Genomic DNA, 24205 nt, shown 5'->3' with positions numbered 1-24205 from the left:
TAATCAAAAGATGAGTCAGTGTGAGGTATTAAAAGTGAATGAGCTGCAGGATAGTTCCCTGGATAAGATGAGATGAGTTCCTCTTCTGTTCTTTTGTATTGCTTTACATGCACTCTGTAAATGATTTCACCTCTCTGTCCCCTTATGTCACATGCATAATACACCCCCCCCCCCCCCCTTTCCCGCAGAGAGGTGATCTGCCCCCTCCCTCTCCCCCTCCCTCTCCCTCCTCCACCCCTCTCAGCAGAGTTACATGGTACGACCCGCTGCCATACACAGCGGTCACCTCTCCCTCTCCTCACATTCAGTCAGACTCCCTCTCAGACATCAGGCTGCATTCCTCTCCTCCTCTTCTCTTATTATGACCCATTTTAGGAGCGACTGCCACCAGGACAGACGTGAGTAACACAGATATGCAGTAATGTCAGTGCATTTTTAGGAGATGACAGACTGAAGAGACGGGAGGATGTTGCAACATGACTGTAAATCTTCTGAAGATGTACAGATGTGTATGTGTGTGTGTGTGTGTGCGTGCGTGTGTGTGTATGTGAGTGCAGGGCTGTGGGTTTGCATGCACATGTGCAGTCCTGAGTCCACTCATTAAAGATGCTGCACTAAAGAAACTTGATGATGTGATGAAACGACACCTGGATTTAGAAATAGACTTGTCAGCTGGACTGTATGATGATTATGTTCTGCGAGGAATATTTCATTCATGAGAAAATGAGTGGATGTTGCTGTTAATTGTTTAGTCCCTGTGAAGCTGGTAGAGCTGTGTGTTTTATCTTTGTGAGGATTTATGTCTCAGACCGGCCATCCGATATTTGTACATTTCAGAACTAGCTCTTTAGACAAACATAGACATTTGTACAGTGGTTAACATAAGTATGGACCAGAAATCTGACTCCAAATCCAGTGAAGTGGGTGAAACCTCCCGTCGTAAGTCAAAAGCCACATGTCAGATGTTACCAGCACCTTAATTAAAACAGAATTTGATCAAAATAAAATGTACAGATGGGGTTTCCTTCCCTAAAGTGGGTTTGTAGTAGTTTTTTTGGTGTCTGTTGTCTCTAAAAGTCCTAGTACGATTCAACCTGCGGGAAGTTATTTTTTTCTTACACTGAGGAAACAAAGTCAGCAACGTTATATCTAGAACCAGCTCACTGAACTGTGAGTCTAAGCAACAAAAGAAAGAATATTATTACCCATATTTACCCTTGTCTTCTGCTTATATGAATCAGTGCAGGAAAAGAAAGTGACAATAATTAGTTAGAGATGTCATTGAATAGGGACAGTCCTTTAGAAGGAGGTGGTTAGGGATAAATATGGTGAAAAAAATGATCACATAGACCAGTGTTTCTGCCTTGTTATCAGTAGCATATGGCTTATTTTTGTTTCTTTTTCCCTGTCTTATTTCCTCAACCCTTTTTGAATCCTATTAATGTAAGATGTCTTTGTGCCTAAACCTAACTAAACCTTTTAAATAACTGTTAGATTTGAACTGTGTGGTTTTTTTTACAAGCAATTTTTAAAGCTATCAAGAGTTTTTTTTGTTACTGCAAATTTTGTGCATATACAGTATACTGTTTTTTGTTGTTGTTTTTTTTTTTTTTTTGGTGAGTGGAAATATGCCTATATTGTCATGTATTGGAGCAGCTGCTGGTTGCATATGTCAGACAGTACAGATGCTTTATTGAAGATGCACAGCTAAAAACAATGTTAGCGATCTTATGAGAAGTGTAAAAATATTTTTGGTTCATGATGAGTCTTGTGGGCTGTAAAGACAAAGGAGAGATATACACACTGACGGATTTAATTTTATATATCGATTTTTATTGAGCTGATGATTTTATATTAATTGTTGGTACAGGCATGTGAGAACGCAAATGAATCACCCATTTGGTATTAAAGTTTTTTGAACTGAGCTGTAAATACAGTGGACATGGTACAAGTGCAGCAAATTTGAAGTTAAAATATCTACATCTCTCCCTAGTGTCTAGGTGCAGTATAGCTCATTAATCCAGCCCCCTTCATGTTACTCAGTCAGGTTTTGATTCAGTAATTGCCACCCAGAGGTGACTGAGGACTTTTTTAGATAGACCCAGGTAGACCTGTGTTCAATTCATTATCTGTCTGATAAGTTTGCTCTTAATAAGTTACTTGATGTTATGGTGATTGTTAGAAACCAGGATGTGAATCAAGTCAAGTGATTTATTCCTGCACGAAGGAGAAACGAGTTGTAAATAATACAGCTATAGTCAACAAATCGACACTGCCTCCTTGGGTTTTAGTCTTATAGTTGTGAGAAAACAAAGTAAGTTCTGTCCATGGAACAGTGTTACCTTGGCTTATGGCTTATCTCAGGGGTGTCAAACATACGGCCCGTGGGCCAAGACCAGCTAAGGGCTCCCATCTGGCCTGTGGGATGAATTAGCAAGGTGCAAAAATTACACTGAAGAAGTTAACGGTCAAGGGTGTCAAACGAATTTTTGTTCCAAACTCCAAAATTCTAGCAATATTATGACTGTTACTGAATGTCTTGTGCCTTTGTAGAGCCACTGTGATCTGTAATGCACATGTATAAATGGTAAATTTAGGCATAATATTGTTAAAATTACATCTATTTAAGGAATATTAGATTTTTCAGGTTATTCCCGTTTTTTTGTGAAACGATAGTTTTCTAAAGGTAAATATTTTCATACATTTGTTTTACTTTTTTGAACAAAACCAGGAGAAAAATTTGGACCTGTCATTATTTATAGATTATTTTGCAATAATTTTACTGGTCCAGCTCACTTGAGATTAAATTGGGCTGAATGATGTGGCCCCTGAACTAAAATGACTGACACCCCTGGCATACTGAGGGTGCCGTTGTTATTATCTCCACCAGGAGGTATTGTGATCACTTTGCTTTGTGTTTGTTTGCGTGTTTGTTTGTTTGTTTGTTTGCTTGTTAGCAACCTTATGGGAAAACTATTCCAACCATCTTTACCAAATTTTACCCACAGATAAGGCCTAGGCCCTGGGACAAACCCATTAAATTTTGGGCCGAGTAGGCCAAAGTTCAAGGTCACAGCAAGGTCCCAAAATCTTAAATTTTCCTATCTCTCATCATTGAGCAATTTTTGAAAATTCATAAAAAAATTCAAAACAACTCTGATTAGCATCCAGTTTGATACACCCATAGCTTATAACAATACCTTGTATCTGGCACAAAATCGTCCACATCCACAGTGGAATGTGGACTTAAATTTTCAATTTAACATTGAAAATCCCATTTATGACACATTTTTCATTATAACTCAACAAATATTGATTGGAATTGAATATAATTTGACATACACATGACTGGTACCAAGCTTCAACTTTTTCTGCTGTATGGAACAACCTTGAAACTGTTTAATTTAAAAAGAAATTGTCGATCTACACATGCACACCATTCAGGGTGCTTGGCGGAGGTTTGCGTTCTCTGAACACTTGTTTATTTATTAACATCTGGTAGAGGTCGTGGTACTTTTCTAAGATCACACATGAATGAACACTTGGATGGTGTATGATTTTCTAACAGTGATTAATAACTTTAATGACCGTCAGAAGTGTTTCTGGGATCTGATCAGACCATCAGAAACTCGTAGATGGGTGACAAATTAACAGAAAAGACGTAAAGCATCTTCTTAGTCTACCATGTTCCTTTTTTTCCCATGTGGTGTTTTCATGATGGAGCTGAACTGCACTGTCAAAAATCTCCCAAACATCTTCATCTGGCTTGAGATTGACTGACCTTGGAGACATATGACTCATATCATTTTCATACTGATCAAACCATTCAGTAAGTCCTATTGATGGGCGCAGTATATTTGACAGTGTAGTAATAAGTTGTGGTTTGGAGCCTGGGAACTGGGCTTTGTTCAGTCAAGCATGGACGTCAGAGCTGGTCATGAGCTCTTTTTCATCCACTTGTTCATGATCTGAATCTACCCCACCCTAATTAATGCACTTTATTACTGAGACTGCATTCATTTATCCAGTCTGGACCACACTGTACATCTCTAGCCTCCTCCTGAATTAAGCAAACCCATACTCTTGTGCAGATAGATTTGACTGATTGGTGATCTGTGCAGATGTCACCACCAAATACAAATGCATGTCATTCCAGATGTAAATGGGTATATCTTTCAGAAGTGTGGTGCCTGGAATTTATTTTGCCAATGAAAGGAGTGAGTAGTAAAAAAAACGTTTGTCTTATACACCTCTACACATTGCCGTTACACTCAGTTTGCCTTTTGAGATGTTTAATTTTGTATTTCCATCATTTAGTAATATGCAAATGTAAGTTTGACACGTTAGGAGACAGATTTTCTTGCTGTATGTCATTGTGATTAGAAGAAATATGTCCAAGTGAAATGAAAAGCCTTTGCCCTGGCTGTCTTTTTATTGTTTGGAGAAAGATGATGATAATTGTTGCAGTGAAACAAAAATTAAGTAGAAGCCGAAGTTTGTCTGAGCTGCTGTTGAAACATGATGTCACAACATGGCAGACTGCAATAATGGTTCATTCAAAGATAATGAATATTTGCATTTCTAATGTTAACATATTTTTCAATATTATATCAATTTATGCAATTAAATCCCCTCTATAGCTTACATATTATTTAACCCTTTCATGCATGAATTATGAGAACCTTAGTTGATTTTTTTTTTTTTGTTTGTTTTTTGTTTTTGAGTGTTTTTATTCCTCCTTAGGCATGAAAAAAAACAATACAATTCAGGTTTTTTTTTTTTTTTCATGGATTTACAAAAATGTCCACTCAGCTACACCATGCATTATATTCTTGAAGCAAAGAAACATGTATTTAAAACCCAATATCAGAAAATAATATGAAAACAATGAAATAAAATCATGTTTAATGCTGCTAATCTGATGTTTTCTCACATTTTAACATATTCTCATACTAGTTATTTCTCACTTCATGGCGATAATATGCAAAAAAAAAAACCTTTTTGTCTAACCCCCCCCCCCCCCCCCCCCCAAACTGTTAATTACACTCTAACAATTAACCTTTGATTTACTTTCAAACATGTTACTGCAGATCAGGTTTATCCAGAACAGCAAAGTCACAGTAATTGTATGAATTGCAGTGTTTGGGATGATGCATAAGTGTCCACTGTGTTGGCTGATATGAAACTAACACAACAAAATCTAAAAATATAATATACAAATAAAATATAGATAAAATAAAGTATACAAGAGAACGGCTATAGAATAGCTGTCCACTGGAGTAACTACTATGAATGAAAGGGTTAAAATATATGATCACCATTAACAGAGGGAACAAAAAGCATGTATTTAAAGCTTTAAAACCACATTTATTTATTTTTTTTTAGAGGCGTCTTGGGTCTCTTATAAACAAAATCAGTATTAATCATGATGAAGCCCACCTTCTACTTCATCCTCCACACTCATTACCCATGAGTCAAGTTCATGATTTTGTTTGTTCATCTGGAAAATCATGGAAATGTCACCACTCACATCCTTGCCATCCAGAGAAATATCATCAGCGTCGTAGTTTAAAAGTGCTCTGAATGTGGTGCTAACATTTCAGTCGAAGCCGTTTTCATTAGACTGTGGAGAAATGACCCTAAAAGTCTGATATGTTATTTTACTGCTGAAGGAAAGCAACTGGAAAGGAACTCTGACAAGTAGATTTTATGGCCATACAGTTGTGGGTGGATGAACGTAAGTTATTTCTATGACAAATATATTATTTCACTGAATTCATTTTAATCAGCCAGCTCAAGTGGAGGTTGTAATTTTATAAATGTTGAAGATTTAGAAAGTTAGAAGTGGCGTGTTCTCAAATACATCATTTGGACAAATGAAAGGAAAGAACTCTGACTCCCAAGGTGCATTTGGTGTGCATTTGTATGTATGGAAACATGTTTTTTTTTTTTTTGTTACCCCACCCCCTGAAGGGGAGGCAAGAGGTATTGTTTTTGGTTCAGTTTGTTTGTTTGTTAACACTCTAGCAACAAAACTATTGCTTCCGTTCATACCAGATTGGGTTTACAGATGTCCAGTGACCCAGAATAGATCTGATTACATTTTGGGAACAGTAGGTCAAAGTTCAAATTTTGTATGAATTTTTAAAATCTTTTTTTCCCCCATTTGCTTATAATGGGCGAAATTTCAAATGTCTGTAGCAGTAAAACTATTGTTTGAACTCATACCAAATTGGGTTTATAAATTACCAGTGACCGAGAATAGATGTCATTACATTTTGGGAAGAGTAGGTCAAAGTTAAAATTTTGTATGAATTTTTAAAATCTTTTTTTCCCCCCATTTACTTATAATGGGCAAAAATTCACATGTCTGTAGCAGCAAAACTGTTGGTTGAATTCATACCAAATTGGGTTTGTAGATTGCAAGTGACTCAAAATAGATGTGGTTACATTTGGGGAAAAGTAGGTCAAAGTTCTAATTTTTTATAAATTTTTAAATTTCTTTTTTTCTCCCATTTACTTATAATGGGCAAAATTTCACATGTCTATAAAAACATAAATTTTGTTTCAATTTCCTCCAAACTTGGCACATATATAGAGGCAACTGATATGCTGACATCAGTACATGCATAGACATGATGACATCAGCTGGATTGATGCCAAAATAAGCTACAATACATGCGAGGGGTGGGGTTTGTTGTGCCTGGCACCACTTGTTATATGTTGTAATGAAATCTACCAGTGCTGGGGATAACATAAACACTGATAAATATATAAAATTCTTAATTAGGTAAAATTATGACAGAAAAGTAACTAAACTGGCTATGTGTTGTGTGAAATTTTTTTGATACCCTCACCCATTTAGATTGAATTGTACATTTAGTGTTGTTTTAGTATGACTCTACTTCATGATACTTGTGTAAAATATCGGTGTTAACACCTCTAATCAGAGATGTTCAGTTCATTTGTCCCTCAGATCAGTCAGATTCTGTCAGTCCTACTCATTTGAAGATGTAAATCCATTTCCTTGGTTGATTAATCTGCTTTTGTTGTTTGTTTCTGAAATAATGTTGTAACAAACCACAGTAACATGACCATACAGGCTGCAGATGGAAAGTTTTAGTCTGAGAACTTTGGCAGGTGTAAGAGCACGGAAAGGATTGTATGACAGAGAAAACATTCTAAATATAGCATACATGTAAATGAATATTGATTTTTCGGCCTTTCTCAGGTGGTAAGACCAGTAAAACAAAACGTCAGACAAACCCTGTCAGAGACTTGCATGGCTCTGCACAAGTGTCGTTTGATTCTCTGTTATACGGATGTCCCCGAACTACTCCTGTGTCACCTCCACATCCGGACATTTACACACTCATCACCTCCATTTAAGCCTCTTTCTGACTTACTTTGGGTGGAGTTAGACCCCGAACATGTGTTAAAATACATCTTAAAGTTCAGTCATAGGCTGTTAATGATGTGTTCATGTTCTAGGCAAGGTTATAATAGTTTTGGATTTTTCATTATAGTTTAGTTTTATTTAGATTTAACTTCTTTTTCTCTAATTTAGTTAGTTTTAGTTTTTAGAGCAGGTCTGCTAGTTTTTATTAGTTTTGTTTTTTGTTTTGTTTTTTCTAAATGCTTAATTTTAGTTTAGTTTTAGTATTAGTTTTTTCATATCTTTTATCTTCCTTGCTGTCATATTCAACTCTGCTGCTTTCTCCCAACTTTAGTCTCTATATTAGAGGTAGAGAGGGGATGAGAAGCCAACTCTAAACGACAAGTGATGAGAAGTGACGGACTGTGAAATACCACCAGCTAAAATTGCTCGAGCAAAATAAATCAATTTCATATCAATCCAACACTGACAAAGACAAAAACAAAGGGAGTTTTATCCATTATTTTTATGTTTTAGTTAGTTTTGTAAGCACACAATACAGTTTCAGTTAGCTATCATTTTTTCTTTTAATTATAGATTCTATTTATTTCAGTGAACGAAAATGTTTTTTCTATTGTAGTTTTTGTCATTTCATTAGTTTTCGTTGACAATAATAACCCATGCTCTATACAGTATTCAAAAAATTACAGCGTAAACTGCTCAAATCATTTAACAAAATTTTACATTAATTGTTGAAAACTAAAAAATAAACCACACCAAACCAAACCATGGAAACAAGTTTTAAACTATTGCTCTGATTTGTATCTGTATTTCTTCTTCTCTATTAAAAAAACAACCAAGAATAATTTGTATTGTGCCATTTTGAGACATCTTATAAACTGAAAGAAAAGCTGTTTCATCAATACTTCAAGCTAAAGTAAAAGCCTTAAATGGATGTGAATGTCCATATCTCATTCAGTAAAGTTATATGTTGGTATTAAATAAAACCAACAATATTTTTAACAGTGATTGGTTAATTATTCAATGTCTTAACCTGTTGAAATACTTTACTATGAGTGGATGTTCTGCACTCAAAACCTCCACTACAAGTATAAGTATGCTGTATTATCAAGTAAATGTACTCAAAGTATTTCTTCATACATTCATTTTCCAACTGCTTAGTCCTTAAGAGGGTCGTGGGGGTGTCAGAGTAACCAAAAACAAACTGATCTAAAGTCTTCAATACCTTTAAGAGCCAATAATCCTGTCAATATATTTAGATAATTTAGGTACAATACGGTTTCTGTGTTTCAGTGTCATCACATATGACCCATGGCCAATCGCAGTAGTTGCTTGTTTTCACATTCAGCTAAAGATATATTTTGTTGCTAAGGATCTATGCTGTTTTCTTGGTTCTGATGAATGATTAGAAAAGGTTAGAGGAAAAATAATCTGGAAGTCATCATTAAAATAGTTCCAGATCTATAAGGGTTAATATTATATATGAGGTTTTTGACTGTTGTATTGACTTGTATGTTGCATTTTATGGCTGTATGCGTTTAAGGCTGAGTTCATTTCAACTACATTATCAGTACACGTTCATTGTGTCTGCAGTGTTGTTGTCCTGTGAGAAAGGCATCTCTCTACAAAGTCAACTTTTCAATAGCTCAGAAAAACAGGCTTGTTTTCAACCTTGGGATTGTGCATTTTTGAGAAAATCTAGGAGGGTTTCAAAGAATGTAGTTATTTTAAGAAAGAGGAGAATTTTCAAGTCAACCCATAAAGAAACACTCTGTCCTACAGTTTCTTACAATCAGTACTTTTTGAGATATCTGGACTGGAAGGTGTTGGACAAAGGTAGTGGAGTAAAAAGGACAATAATTTCCACTGAGATGCAATGAGGTACAACTATAAAGAACATAAAATGACTGTTCTGAAGAACCAGCAGCTAAAAGTAAATACTGCAAAGAGGATTTAACCTGTTAAACCCTGGACCATTTGTTTGTAGTTGGAATCATTTCAGTGTAACACAAAACAGTGGATTTAGAGGACAGCAGAAGCTTCATTCATATAAACAATTTATTATGAGAAAACAGCAAAGGTAAGACATAATTCCTAATAAATGCATCATATTTGCTCTTCTTTGTCTCGTTCAATGTGTTTTAGTGGTAGATAACTAATATTTGTACTATTGGATTTTCTTAGTGTTAGCTTAGCGGTGTAAAGTTTGTGATATAGATCTGTTTTATTAAATTATCCATGACATACACTGGTTTTGCTTAGCATGTTGTCGATATTTGCATATTTAAGTGCTTGTTTGAGTTGTGTTCTCTTGTCAAACAATTGGTTTTATTGAGCGGTTAGTTGACATTCTTCTGGTTGCATGGATGTGTAGAATGTACATTTTGCTACAAGTGTTACATAGCATTACCATGGAAACACAGATGGAACTGGGGGCTGTCTGAAGTTAGGAGAAAAATAAGGCCAGAATTGGAAAATAAACTCCTTCCCTCTGCAGCTTTCTCCTCTAGGTCTGAATAAAAAGTGTAGCATAGAGCAGTAGAATCATGTCCAGGGCACATCTGATGGGGTCTAATTAGTGATTATTTACAGTTATCAATCACATTTTTAACTCCCTTACCTGTCTGAAATGATCCTGTGATTAGTCTCATCAGACTTCTTGAATTAGAATATGCAGAAAGGAATTATGGAATTTTTGCCCAATGACACTAAAAAACAAGTGGTGCCAGTCAAAACAAACCCCGCCCCTCGCACGCATTGTAGCTTATTTTGGCATCAATCCAGCTGATGTCATCCTGTCTATGTGTATGCTGATGTCAGCATATTAATTGCCTCTATATATGTGCCAAGTTTGAAGCAAATTGAAACAAAATTGATGTTTTTATAGACATTTAAAATTTCGCCCATTATAAGTAAATTGGAGAAGAAAAAAGATTTTACAAATTAAATAAAAGTGTGAACTGAGATCCACTTTGCCCAAAATGTAACCACATCTATTCTGGGTCATTTGCAATCTGTAAACCAAATTTGGTAGGAATTCAACCAATAGTTTTGCTGCTACAGACATTTGAAATGTTGCCCATTATAAGTAAATGGGGGAAACAAAAAAGATTTTAAAAATTCTTAAAAAATTGGAACTTTAACCTACTGTTCCTAAAATATAATCAGATCTATTCTGGGTCACTGGCAATCTATAAACCCAATTTGGTATGAATTCAATAATAGTTTAGCTGCTGGAGTGCTAACAAACAAAGAAACAAACAAGTGGTGCCAGGCACAACAAACCCCGCCCCTCACACGCATTGTAGCTTATTTTGGCATCGATCCAGCTGATGTCATCCTGTCTATGCGCGTGGTGATGTCACCATATCAATTACCTATATATATGCGCCAAGTTTTAAGTAAATTGAAACAAAATGGGTGGTTTTATAGACATTTGCAATTTGGCCCATTATAAGTAAATGGGAGAAAAAACAGATTTTAGAAATTCATAAAAAAAATTTGATCTACTGTTCCCAAAATGTAATCCGATCTATTCTGGGTCACTGGCAATACATAAACCCAATTTAGTATGAATTCAACCAATAGTTTTATTGCTAGAGTGTTAACAAACAAAGAAACAAACAAACTGAACAAAAAACAATACTCCTTGCCTCCTCCTCGAGGGGCGGGGGGAGGGGGTAAAAATCTAAACTGTACATAGAAGTATCAGTATTGCATGAGGTAACTATCTAGCACTGCACCTTTTAGTATGTAAATATCAGTTACCTTTCAACCCAGCATGTCAAGTTTAAAGCTCAACACTTGCATAAAGTTAAATTCCGACACTGTCGTAAAAAGAACTTGAGTAAAACTCTTCATCCACCAGGAGGACACTAAAATTTGATTGTAACAGTGTTTGTTTTTTTATGTTCTTGTGTGAAAAATTTTCACACAACGTCAAAGTAAATATATAAGTTTTGTGCTCAATCTTTATTTTGACCAGATGATGACAACTCTGAGACCAAATATTCAGCTGATCAGGACTTTACACATCGTCATTATCATAATCTCTGCTCAGTAAATGAACCCTCCTCCCTGACAGTCAATTAAAATCAAATGTAAATGGACAGTTAGAAGTGATTGTTGTGGCCTCATCTGAATGGTAGCAGCCGGCCTCTGCTCTGGTTTTCCTGCCAAACTTTGAATACCCTGTCCCTGAAATCCAATAACCATGAGGGTGTGAAATAGTCCTGTCATCACTCTCTTCATTCCCTCGTCTCTCATTTTCCCCCTCTCTTTCTCCTCCATCTCCCTCCAACTTTCCCCTCCTCTCCTCTAACCTGATGTGTCATCCAAACAATGCAAAGCAATAAGCAAGCAAATAGCTGTAATCACTCAGTCGATGATGCACAATCACCCGTTCAGCTCGCTGCAGGCGTCGTGGTGACCTGGCAGCCTTATCGATTTCTCGGGGGGCGGCGATTAAAGGCACCCCGGCAGTTAACAGATGGTGAGTGACGGCGCTCATAAACCTCGCACTAAAAGACTAATGTCCTACAAGCTGCAACTGACTTGGCAGCCATAAACAACCCTGCTGCCGACTGTCAACGCTACGGGTGGGGAGAGGCGGATGATGGGAGGCGAAGGGCCAACTGCTGCCTCTACGAACAGGCTTCGACATGCGGGGGGTCCTGTGAGCCGTGCACTGAGCTCTGATGGAGGTCATGGAGAGACGGGATGCTCCCAGCTTTCAATTATCCAACCCAAATGGTAACTGAACAGTTCAGCCAGGCTAAAGAGACGGAGCAAAACAAGCTGTGAGAAGACAGAGAGGATGCTGGGAAAAAGCATCTTTTTCCAGTTTTTTGAAGCTGTGACATGTTGTCTTTTTTATTGCCTTTTATCAGATGCAACTGGACAGAACGGCCGCGTACAGGGACACAATACAGGCATAAATGTCTTAGGATTCAGAGGTAAATGTCCACGAACTCAGCATCCTCAAAAAGTCAATATACATTCTACAAAAAAAAAAAAAGGGTCAATAGTGTACTCAACCATGGACACGGAAAGAGCATAGCACTATAAACACTGTAAAGGAAGGAATTTGTATTTTGTCTTTGGCATGAGGGGAAAATAATGCTGCGTTCCAGGCCATTTTTTGAGCCCGTAAGTCACGACTTCAAATGACGACTCACGACTTTGTAACATCCCAGGCAAGTCTCGCCAAACTGCCTGAGCACAAGGAATTGTAGTTGCTAGATGTAAACAAACCAGCATGGTGGACCTTACTTTATGCTCATTTACAATCATTTCTATCGCCAAAGGTGCTTGCTCTTTGCTTATTTGAGGGAAACGGAGGAGTAAAAACGATACAAGAGAAGCTGTTATACCTTTTATGTTGTGTTATTTGTATATTTGGATGCATATTTAGTATTATTTTATTCTTGCACTCATTGGACTGAAAACTAGCTAACGCTAGAGCAGCTGCTGATTATGCAGAATATTTGCAGATAAATAATGTCAGAGCAATACCGTGTTTTAATAAGCAATTTGCATAAACACCGTATCCATGGGGGCTGCCATTGCTACGTAACGTCAGAACTCGGAACTGGGAGTACATCGATCTAGTACGAGTTCACAAGTGGGAAGTCACAGGTTTGACTGCCATTCCAGTGCATTTTCACTGGTAGAAGGTTGGAAAACGGGAGTTACGGGTTGCCTGGAACGCAGCATAAATCCACATAGATCATTTCACAGTAATTTTGGTGACATCAGTTGGAAGTGTTAGATGATTGGAAACCATTTAGTCAGTATGTTAAATATACATAGTGATTTGAGGATGGCTTTAGCCTCTGCAGTATTGTTGCTGCAACAAACAGAATATTTTTTCCATTCACATGAGAGATGTCTGAGGATTGTGGGTTTTCAAACAATGCCATAAGGTGCATTTCCATAAACGTATTTATTGTGCATTTGGAAGTTTGCATCAGTAAAATACACTATGCCAGTGGTTCCCAACCTTTTTTGGCTCATGACAACCCCAGACATTCAAAACGGAGACTTTTTTTTTTTTTTGCTAAAATTAATTTGTTTTTGATTATGTAATAGTTTGCTATACTATGTTGCAAATAAATATTAACTTTAGATGACATTTAGTCTATATAATGTATATTATTATGGATAGAGGCAGAAAAGCCAGGTGTAGATTACTGCACAAAGTGAGAATTTGATTTTCCTTGGTCAGGATATGTACAGTCAGTCCAGCTTGGATTTACAAGACTGACAATTAATACTGAACAAACAAGAACTCAAACTATGAATTATGAAAGAGCTGCAGCATCTGAAACTGACCACAATGAACATTTGAAAGATAAACACTAGTTTGTCATGTCTTTTATGGATTGGGATTGTCTCTCTCAACTCATTTATATTTTTTATTAGTCTTTTTTTTTTTCTTAAATCAATTACTAGAAATTTCAGGTGACCCCATTTGAATTCCAGGCAACCACACATGGGGTCCTGACCCCAAGGTTGAAAAACACTGCACTATGCATTCCAGATTATCCTCTCCGAACAAGTTAGTTCATGTTTTCATTTTTGTGCTTCAGAATTTCTTGGCATTTAATGGAAACAGTCAGTGACATTTTTCTAGGGATGTATGAATATTTTAATTGAATACTGGTATTGGTGTGTACACTTGCACCAGACTACCAGCAAATAAGATGACATTCACCCATACCAGTACCCAATGTTAATCTGTTGTGTTAGAATGAAGGTTGTTTAATAAATTTGCTGATAAATTTTATTTTTGAACATAAGTAGAAATAAAATATGAAGGGGAACAAGTTGTAAAGAGAAATCACAAATTTAAATGAAACACAATGTACAACTATTTTATTATGGGTATTTAACAACACTTTATGTCTGAAATGGAGTAGGAAGAAACTAAGCTTATATTGCCCTACCCCAAATTTATGTGACTAATGTATACAGTCCATAAAAAAAAATAGGTCAGTTATTAAATTACTGAAAAAGAGAACATTTTATAGCATTCAATCAATAACTATTGCTGTCATACTCCCGTTCAATGTTACTTTATCTCTTTAAAATAAGGTTTTTGTGCATCTTCTTAAATTTGATGCTTTCACACTGATATTTTGTTCTATTCTATTCCATAAAACCACCTCACAGTATGAAATGCACGCTTTTTTAAGATTTGTTCTTGCCAAATTTGTGACAAAGAGCTGAAGGACAGTAGAGAAAAGGCAGAGGGAACAATCATTTGGACCAGGAATAGAACCAGGGACTCAGTTCAGTTCAGCTTGACTCCTGTGCTGTGGATTATCTTTAGAAAAACTGCTGGTTGTTTCTGTGTGGACGTGTGGGTGCGTAGGTGAGGGAGCCTTAAGCGAAGATACCTGTCCTGCCTCTTCATCACTTCTCCTAAGGCACGACAGGAGCCAACAACACTGACGTTTATGGTTTTGTTTTTTCAGACACCGGAATGAACAGTGAGCTGAGAACCGGTCGTACCACGGCGGCCAAGAGAGGAAATAGCGCCCCCAACAGGTGAGTCAGCACCTCAAATAACAAAACAAAGGCAATGAAAGCTGCTGTACTGGATTCTGAGAATTTGAGAAAAAATGTTGTAGAAGCCAATAATGTAATAATAGCCGATAACGTAATAACTGCAGATAATGTAATAAATTTACCATTTTTAAAATGTAATAGGCCAGTAATGTAATAAAAGTCCTGAACCGATAACGTAACAACTTTTGGCTAATAACATTATACTTTATTGGCTGGTTATTACATTATTGGGCTGGTAAAAAAAATAAAAAATTCTTTGCAAATGTAATAACTGAGCCAATAACGTAATAAGTTATAACGTTATTGGCCTAAAGCTATTATGTTATCGGTTCAGGACTTTTATTACATTATTGGCCAGATATTACATTATTGGCCTATTACATTTTAAAACTGGGAAATTTATTACGTTATCGGCCGTTATTACGTTATCGGTTGTTATTACATTATTGGCTTCTACAGATGTCTGTTTTCTTGGCCTCTCTTTATGAGATCTGAATTAAATCACTGAAATTTATGTACCGTACTCTCCACACTGAGATAATGTTGAGTTAAAACATCAGCTAACATTAACTAACTGCTCATTTTTACACTATATTGTATAGTCAAACCACTGAGCAGACTTTCATAGATGCCAATGCTATTTTCTTAAACAGTATCCAGATATTATTCACATTGAAAAAAGCTACAACTAAATAGGTAATAGCTCTACTATTTCCTGTTTAGTTACTTTTCTTTAACACATATTTATAAGTGAATGATGACAAGGCAGATGATGAATCAGTTTAACTTTAACTGGTGTTTTGTTGAACCGTGTAAATCTCAGTTGCTTGTTCTTGCCTTAATGAGAAGCCTAAGTGTGATAGCGTTTTACACTGCTCAGACGTCAGACAATCCTTTATTTTTTAGTTACTACAAACTGATATTGATTTCTCATGTTGGTCTTTTTAAGGAGGTAAAGTATGTTTTTTCCTTCCAGTCTTGTCAGCAGTGCATTGCTTTGGTTCTGTGTGAGCCAGTAACAAGCAAAAAAAGCAAAACAAGTGATGCCAGGCACAACAAACCCCACCCCTCACACGTATTGTACCTTATTTTAGCATCGATCTAACTGATGTCATCATGTCTACGGCTGTGGTGATGTCAACATATCATATAGGTCTGAATTAAAAGTGTACAGAGCAGTAGAATCATGTCCAGGACACATCTGATGGATTCTAATTAGCAGTTATTTACAGTTATCAATCACATTTTTAACTCCCTTACCTGTCTGAAAAAAACCTGTGATTAGTCTCATCAGACCTCTTGAATTAGAATATGCAGAAAGGGAATTATGGAATTTTTGCCCAATGACACTAAAAATCAAGTGGTACCAGGCACAACAAACCCCGCCCCTTGCACGCATTGTAGCTTATTTTGGAATCGATCCAGCTGATGTCATCATATCTACGTCTGTGGTGATGTCAGCATATAAACTGCCTCTATATATGAGCCAAGTTTGATGTAAATTGAAACAAAATTGATGTTTTTATAGGCATTTGAAATTTCACCCATTATAAGTAAATGTGAGAAAAAAAAAAGATTTCAAAAGTTCATAAAAAATGTGAACTTGGATCTACTTTTCCCAAAATGTAGTCACAGCTATTCTGGTTCACTGGCAGTCGATAAACCTAATCTGGTATGAATTCAACCAATAGTTTTGCTGCTACAGACATTTGAAATTTTGCCCATTTTAAGTAAATGAGGGAAAAAAAATTAAATTTAGTTATTACATTTTTTTGTACTTTAACCTAGTGTTCCCAAAATGTAATCAGATCTATTCGGAGTCACTGGTAATCTATCAACCCAGTCTGGTTTGAATTCAACCAATAGTTTTGCTGCTAGAGTGTTAACAAAGAAACAAAGAAACAAACTGAACCAAAAACAATACCCCTTGCCTCCCCTTTTGGGGGTGGGGTAAAAATCTGAACTTTATTTAGAAGTATCAGTATTGCACGATATAAACACATCTAGTTTAAAGTTGAAAATGTCATGTAGAGCTGCATTTGTCAGAGAAATGGGTGCACTTGTGCTATTTTTACTGATGCAATAGCAGCATATTAATGTCATAATTGGTGCAGATGGGCCTCTCAGTTATTCTTGGAGGTTGGCTTTAGTTTTCTGCTGCTCAAGTTACATCCAGTCTGGCACTAGCCAAAGCAGGAGCACACAAGAACAGCAGCAGTGTGTGATTTTATATCAAAAGTACCAGAGTACTTTTAGGGCTGTGAGTAGGTTTGATTCAGGGATGTTTGTTGGTGTTTAGCTGTTTATGAGTGACAGTCCAGCTGTCCCCAGCTTTAACCTCATTCTCTGTTTACACGGGAACTAAAGCCAAACTGTCCTCCAAATCCCACCACCGCCTGCCGCTGGACGGATTAAAGCCGCGGCGAACACAACTCTGCAGCGGCCAGAGCTGGGATTTACAGCCAGGCAGCCACACAGCCAGTCCCATGAGGACAGCGGCGATCTGAGGAGGGAGCCGGTAGTGGGAACAGTTCACTCTGCATGGAGCGTCACTGCTGAGGCTTTCAGATAATTCACTTACTGCAGAGCTAAGAAACAGCAGGATTAAAAAAGATTTAATTCTTAGATCAACAAAATGGTGAGAAACTGAGGTGAATGGTCAGAGGTTAGCGCCTGCACTGAGGGTTAATCCTGTGGGAATCTGTTCCATCACCAAATTGCACAACAAACTGGTCAAATTCAGTTTATTAGAGTAAACTCACTCTGCTTGGCTGGCTCCGTCGATGAAAAACCAAAGGGATTTTACCACTGATTGATGCAGAATGTAAACTTCATTGCAAAAAAGCTTACAATACTTACACAATTTGTTCAGCACATTATTTTCACAACCACGTATTATTTCTGCACTTTGATTTCACATACTCACCTGTTAATATAATATAATATAATATATATAATATAATATTCCTCTCAGTTTGACCAGATAAAGCAAGTTAAGAGATTGCAACACACCACAGAGAGTTGATGAGATTCTATTTTGGTGTGATGGCATTTAATGTCATGATAAATTCTGTCATCTCATTTATCCACTAGTTAGCAGCTGCCTCATTACTGATGCATAAAAACACAAGTGGGGGATGTAGTTATGCGTTTTATTTATCATAAAATGTGAAAATCTCTTAAGGGTTCAATATGTAAGACTCACATGCAGTTGTAGCGTTTATGACGTTTGTGTTGGAGTCTGTATTTATCATTTGTTGTTGTTAACTCCCTTTTAAGCTTACGACAGTCTCAGATGCCACTCTAACTTCCACAAGTTTTTATGGAGTGATGTCAGGTCAGTTATGCTGAGAAATTAATATACTCGCTCTGGAATAGTTTGATGCCTTTATTAAATTACTGACTAGTAGATTAGTTGTTGAGGCTACCTCTTGTGGAATAAACCCAGTGATCTATGGGAAGTTAAGTAACATAAAATTTATGCATTCTGGTAAAATAAACCTCTTTATTCATGTTCTATGCTATTAAAAACTTATGATTTCATGTATCACTAAATAGCAGATGTTGTGTTGGTTAGAAGCCTGAATCTGTAACAATAGATGATGAGGTACATCCAGAATCTCTTTGTCAAACTTCAGAAGGCCACAAAGATCTGCTGTTAATTAAACTTTTTACAACTTTTCCCTTGGTACTTGCAAATGCTCCTGTCAGTGATAAATGTGGGATCCTCACATCCGGCTGGATGTTGTTTTTATCAGTCGAGCTCTCGGCTGCTCCGAGCAGGTTTTGTGTCGTTAGTTTTGATTAGGAGACAGAGAAGGAGGCCGAACCCATCTGGAACACAACCTGGTAGGTTCAGGGAGGACGATACTGCAGAAAATATGCTGATTAGAGAAGGAATATGTGGTCGGTGTACACAAGTTACCCTTCCAACAGAAAGGTAGTAAACTGATGAGAGTATATTTTTTACAAGTTTAACCAAAAAGTCTTGGGTTTCAGTATTTGTGGAAGTAAATCATCGTCATCCATCATCTTTGTGTGGTTTCTTGTCACGCTGTATCAGCTCCAGAGGTTTAGTACTAGCAGTTCATCTTTGTCTGCACAAGAGGCCTTCAGGTGCTGCACTGCCACGTAGGAAATGGGGAATTATCCTATTATGAGGAAAATTATTGTAAGATATGTGAGTCAAAAAGCAAGTGAACAAATATGTAATTTCAGAAATCACTTATTTATTAAAGGAGTGATATTTTGCTTTTCTTAAAAAAAATGGAATTACGCATTTTAAAACATTTCCCTGTGGTCTACATAAACTGTAAATCCTATGCTTGGGTCTGAATTCTTCATTAATTCAACTCCACAGGTCCATTTTCAACCCTATTTCTGAGTAATGACACAAGAAAGGTCGTTTTGAGCGCTGGCCCTTTAAATGCAAATGAGCCACTTCACACTGCACCCCCTCCAGGTTGTTGACTGTGCTGCTCTTTCCCCTTTCTCCATACTCTGAGAAACGTTTGTTAGAAGTCTTGACCTTATATGTCCAAATGTTATGACGTAACTAGTTATAGATGTAACAAATTAAGCAGGAATTAAAATGTGTTGTTGAAATCCACTCGATTTTTGCCAAAATGAATATAAAGATGGTTTTGCAGCATCTGGAGGGTTCAAATTCAAACTTTATGAACTATTAAGGTCCAAATACACAAATAAATGTACCAAAGACTAATAAAAGTGGGTTTAGCAAAATATGACCCCTGTAAGAGAAGTCACTTCCCTCAGTGTTCCTCTCTTCAGATTGTCATATATTATGGGACTTTTGGTATTATAATGGACAAAATAACTGTCTACAGTTAGTCATGTTACCCATATTTTAATGCCTCTCTGAGTCCAACGTGCAATCACTGGAATCCTGAATTAAATGCAAACAAATATGCAGCCAGTGATGCCAATTGGATTGATTAAAATAGTCGTGTTTTTGGGAAAAATGTGTCTTTCAGTGTAGATGTTAATGTGGCATTTATATGCATTGCTTATAGAAAAACTGTCTGAAATGTTAAAACACAACCTGGCCAAAAAACAAAAAAACCTTGATTTAGCCAAGCAAACATAAGGTGCTTCCATTGGATAATTACTGCAGTGATTAATGTTTCAGCTGGAAATAAGTTATCCATCCCTAACTGATGTCGTAGCTTCTCATTTCTTATATTTAATGTCAATAAATATTACTTCCAATTATTGAAAAGATGCACTTCTGTTTTGGAAAGGTCAAATTCTTGGTCTGCATAAAGGAAAGAAAACGCCTAAGGTGATTGGTGAATCCACAAACTGTTCAAATGTTCAACACATTATTGAAACATGGAAAGACAGTGGTAAACCATTGTCTTTGAGGAAGAAACATGGTAAGAAATAAGTTGTATAAAACCAACATTAGTACTCAGCTGTGTTAAAGAGTAAAAGGCAGTAATATAACTACATGCACAGCATAAAGTGGACTCTGGAACGCTTTGTGGCCTTAAGAAAACCAGTTAACAGTGGACTTATTGGGAAAAAAATACTATGATTTGCTTTGGTAGCATAAAAATCAATTGGGTTGTAGGTCAATAGAAAAAGGTCATGTGGTCTGATGAGTCCAGATTGATCCTGTTCCAGAGTGATGGGTGAGAGGAGAGGTGAATGAAATGACCCATCATGCCTAGTAGTAACGGTACAAGCCTGTGGGGTCAGTGTTATAATCTGGGGTTCATTCAGTTGGTCAGGTCTAGGTTCAGCAATGTTATGAGTTCATAAAATGAGGTCAGCGACAACATAAACATACTGAATGACCGAGGGTGGGGGGGTGGTCACTCAGTATAGTCATTCATGTCTCATTCATTTCTCCCTTTGTTTCTTCTACTTTTGCATGTACCCAAGAAAGATAAATTCCTCATTGTGCCCATTCATTAATTCATTCCTTTTCTGAACCCGCTTTATCCTCACTGGGGTTGCAGGTAGGGATGGGAATCGAGAACCAGTTCTTTTTGAGAACCGGATCCCAGTAGCTCGATTCCTTGGAATCATTTACCTGCGTGCTTAATGGTTCTGCTTATTGATTCCACCTTCATTGCACATGTGTGATGATGTCACGTGTATGCGGCATTGTTTTGGTTAGAACGTAGCCAACATGGTGTTGAGGCAGAACCGGTCTAAAAAGACGACACCAGGTCCACTGGAACACTGTCAAAGCTTCCATTTCTTCAAAATGGTGGAATCCCTCCAATATACTCAAACATTTGTCCACACAGGATGTTCATTTGATGTGCTACTTAGCAGCGCTTGTGAATCTAGCGGCAGAGGGAACACCAGGCCGTCATCTGGGCCCAGTTTCGGTTCCGGTGCGGGCAGCAAACATCGTACCCCCTCAAATACAAGTTTCCGAAGGTAGGGGAAAGGAAACAATGGGAGACAAGCAGAGTTGAATCGGTTCCATGTAGTAGAAATGTGGCAAAAGAGGAATTAATAAGTCTTTAGTTTCACTTTCACTGCACGCCACCCCCCTCCTCCCCAAACCGGGCCTGGCATCATCTGTTATTATTGTTTGTGCATACTGTATATGTTATATTTTCTGTAAAGAGATAGAAATATAAAAGACAGTTAATGCAAACACACACGTTTGTACTCTTTTATTCCCTCACCCAGTGAGAATCAATAAGAGAATCAATAAGGAATCGGATCGATAAGCAAAATCGATAATGGAATCAGAATCGTTAAATTCTTATCGATTCCCATCCCTAGTTGTGGGGGTGCTGGAGCCTATTCCAGCTGTATATGGGCGAAGGTGGAGTACACCCTGGGTGAGTCGCAGTTTATTGCAGGGCCGACATATACAAACAACCAGTCACTCTCACACTCACATCTATGGGCAATTTTTTTTAAGTTGACCAATTAACCTATCAGTGTGTGTCTTTGGATGGTGGGAGGAAGCTGGAGTCCCCGGAGAGAACCCACGCAAACACGGGGAGAACATACAAACTCCACACAGAAAAGTCTGTGGTTGGAATCGAACCCAGAACCTTCTTGCTGTGAGGCGACACTGCACCACTTATTCTTCACAGCCCAATTCTTCTTTTTTTTTTTTTTTGTTAACACATATCTTTCTTACAGTTTTAACACATTACATATTTTTTCTGACATGAATTGGTAATATTGTGTGGGTCTCCCTTGAGCATAAACCCCCAGAACCCCCCCACCCCTCAAGACCACCTCTGAATTTTGAAGCAGTAGTGAAAGTAAATAAAATAATAATTGACAGACAATATAAATCATTCATTCATTTTCTGAACCTGCTTTATCCTCACTAGGGTCACGGGGGTCGCTTGGAGCCTATCCCAGCTACACAGGGGCGAAGGCGGGGTACACCCTGGACAAGTCACCAGTTCATCACAGGGCTGACATATAGAGCAGGGATTAAAATGCTCCGTCACCACGACGGATTTCCGTCAAATGGAAAAATTGAGGGGGGAAAAAAGTCATATTGAAGTAACTTCCCCACGTGTTTTGCGGAGTCCATTCGGCACCGCGATCCTGTCCTGGGTCTGCTGTCCTGAATCTGCAGGTGTTTAACACAGGCACGCCACGCACAGGGGGCTGATAGGTTTAACAGTGATGATAATAAGATGACTTCTTTATTTTTATGTCGGGAGGAGAGATTGATGACTATTTCTCTTTGGAAGGAAACGCTGCTCATTCTGTGCCTCAGAAACACATGGACAAGTTCAGCTTTACCGAAGTTCAGCCTCCAGACGCTAACTGTAGTTTAGTGCTAACAAGTAGCTTTCATTATGAAAGAACCACAGCGAAAAGGGAAGAAGACAGAACTGATCTACATGTACCTTCATGTTTGGGTTCATAGCTTATCTCCTCTTGCCGGTATATGACTAGTGTGTGTGTTTGTGTGTATGTGCCCTTCCTGTGCGTGCGGCTGTGCGCGCCGCGGCCTTACACGGTTACGCACCCGACTGCATAAGTGCTTTATTTTGACCCGTTTAGCATCTTATTTCTATCTGTGTGGTACAGTACGAAGATAAAATTGAATGAATGAATAACACCCTTGGTATTTGCAAAGCCACTGTATTTTAAATACCCTCAGAGAGTATCTGGAACGGAATATAGTTTCTGTTTCAGTTGACGTAATTTCTTCCAATCAAAAGAGAACATGATATTGGCGGGAGGGGGTTGTGGACGCAGGTTTGACGATGTACAGAGTATTTTGGCTAGCATATACGACATCATGGACACGTTTGTAGAGGAAGGTGCTGAAGTGGTAACTACTGAGAGATGCGTGAAAAATAGATGGAGGTGGGCATGGCTTGATTGTTAAATAAAAAGTTTTTCACTCATTTTTTGCAGTAAGGTTTTCCTCTAGTTATTATTTTCACTTGCTTCAAAGGTTTTCATACCCTTTAAAATTAACCAGAGAGCACCAAAATTGACCTGAAGCTTTAAAAATTTTCTGGGGGAGGACTCCCAGACCCCCCACCAATACCACTCATGGCATTTTTTCTATCCATGTTACTAATCTTCTACACCTGTACACTCTCCCATTCAGTGTGTTTTACAGTATTGCCAAATTTGACTATATAAACTTGTACACTATAGCAGTATTGTATTGTATCATTTTTAATAGTGGCCAATGATTTTGACCAGAAGAAAATTTTCAGTCAGATGAAAAATTTGCAACTGCACTGCATCAATCACTGTTCTTATAGTTGATTTTGCTGCAAGATATAAGATCCAGTACAGCAGAAGCTCCTGTACTGTCATATACATACAGTATATACCATAATATAATCATTATAGCAGGTCAAATATGTGCATGCTATATCATTCAGCCTTCAGCTCCTGCTCCGTCCCTGATCCTTCACAGCTCCGTCTCTTAGGATGAAGCCTTTAGAGAGGCCGCTGCCGCTCGGTCCATCCTGCATTTTAAATCACTGCACTCCCTGTAGACGTCCTTTCATGGTTTAAAGAGAAGCTTTCTAAAGCGGCGTCTGGCTGCGACTCTGAGCTTCAGAAGAAGAGACTCTCCGGTTTGAGGTGAAGCGAACAGGCGTACGTGGGCGGGAGTTATCAATACTTGGGTGAACCGATGTTGTGGAGTTAAAAAAGAAAAGTATCCCTCCCTCTGCTCTCATGGCACTGTGACTTTAAACTTTTTAATGGATTTGTCATTTTGCTTCTCCAGATAAATGTCAACACAAATTT

At 37.6% G+C, this 24205-nt stretch overlaps 1 protein-coding gene across 1 annotated transcript in view; it reads left to right on the top strand.

Annotated features, from left to right (window-relative positions):
• The first annotated feature begins 266 nt into the window (after positions 1 to 266).
• LOC115421273 (RNA-binding Raly-like protein) overlaps positions 267 to 24205 on the top strand; it is a 118180-nt gene continuing 94241 nt past the window's right edge. The window contains exons 1-2 of the mRNA XM_030137077.1: positions 267 to 398; positions 14875 to 14947. Of these exons, the coding sequence (XP_029992937.1) occupies positions 362 to 398; positions 14875 to 14947 (110 nt within the window). The 5' untranslated portion in view covers positions 267 to 361. The remainder of the gene's footprint in view (positions 399 to 14874; positions 14948 to 24205) is intronic.

Source organism: Sphaeramia orbicularis, chromosome 6, assembly GCF_902148855.1.
Source record: "Sphaeramia orbicularis chromosome 6, fSphaOr1.1, whole genome shotgun sequence".
NCBI lineage: Eukaryota > Metazoa > Chordata > Actinopteri > Kurtiformes > Apogonidae > Sphaeramia > Sphaeramia orbicularis.
This window is presented reverse-complemented; position numbering and strand designations above follow the sequence as displayed.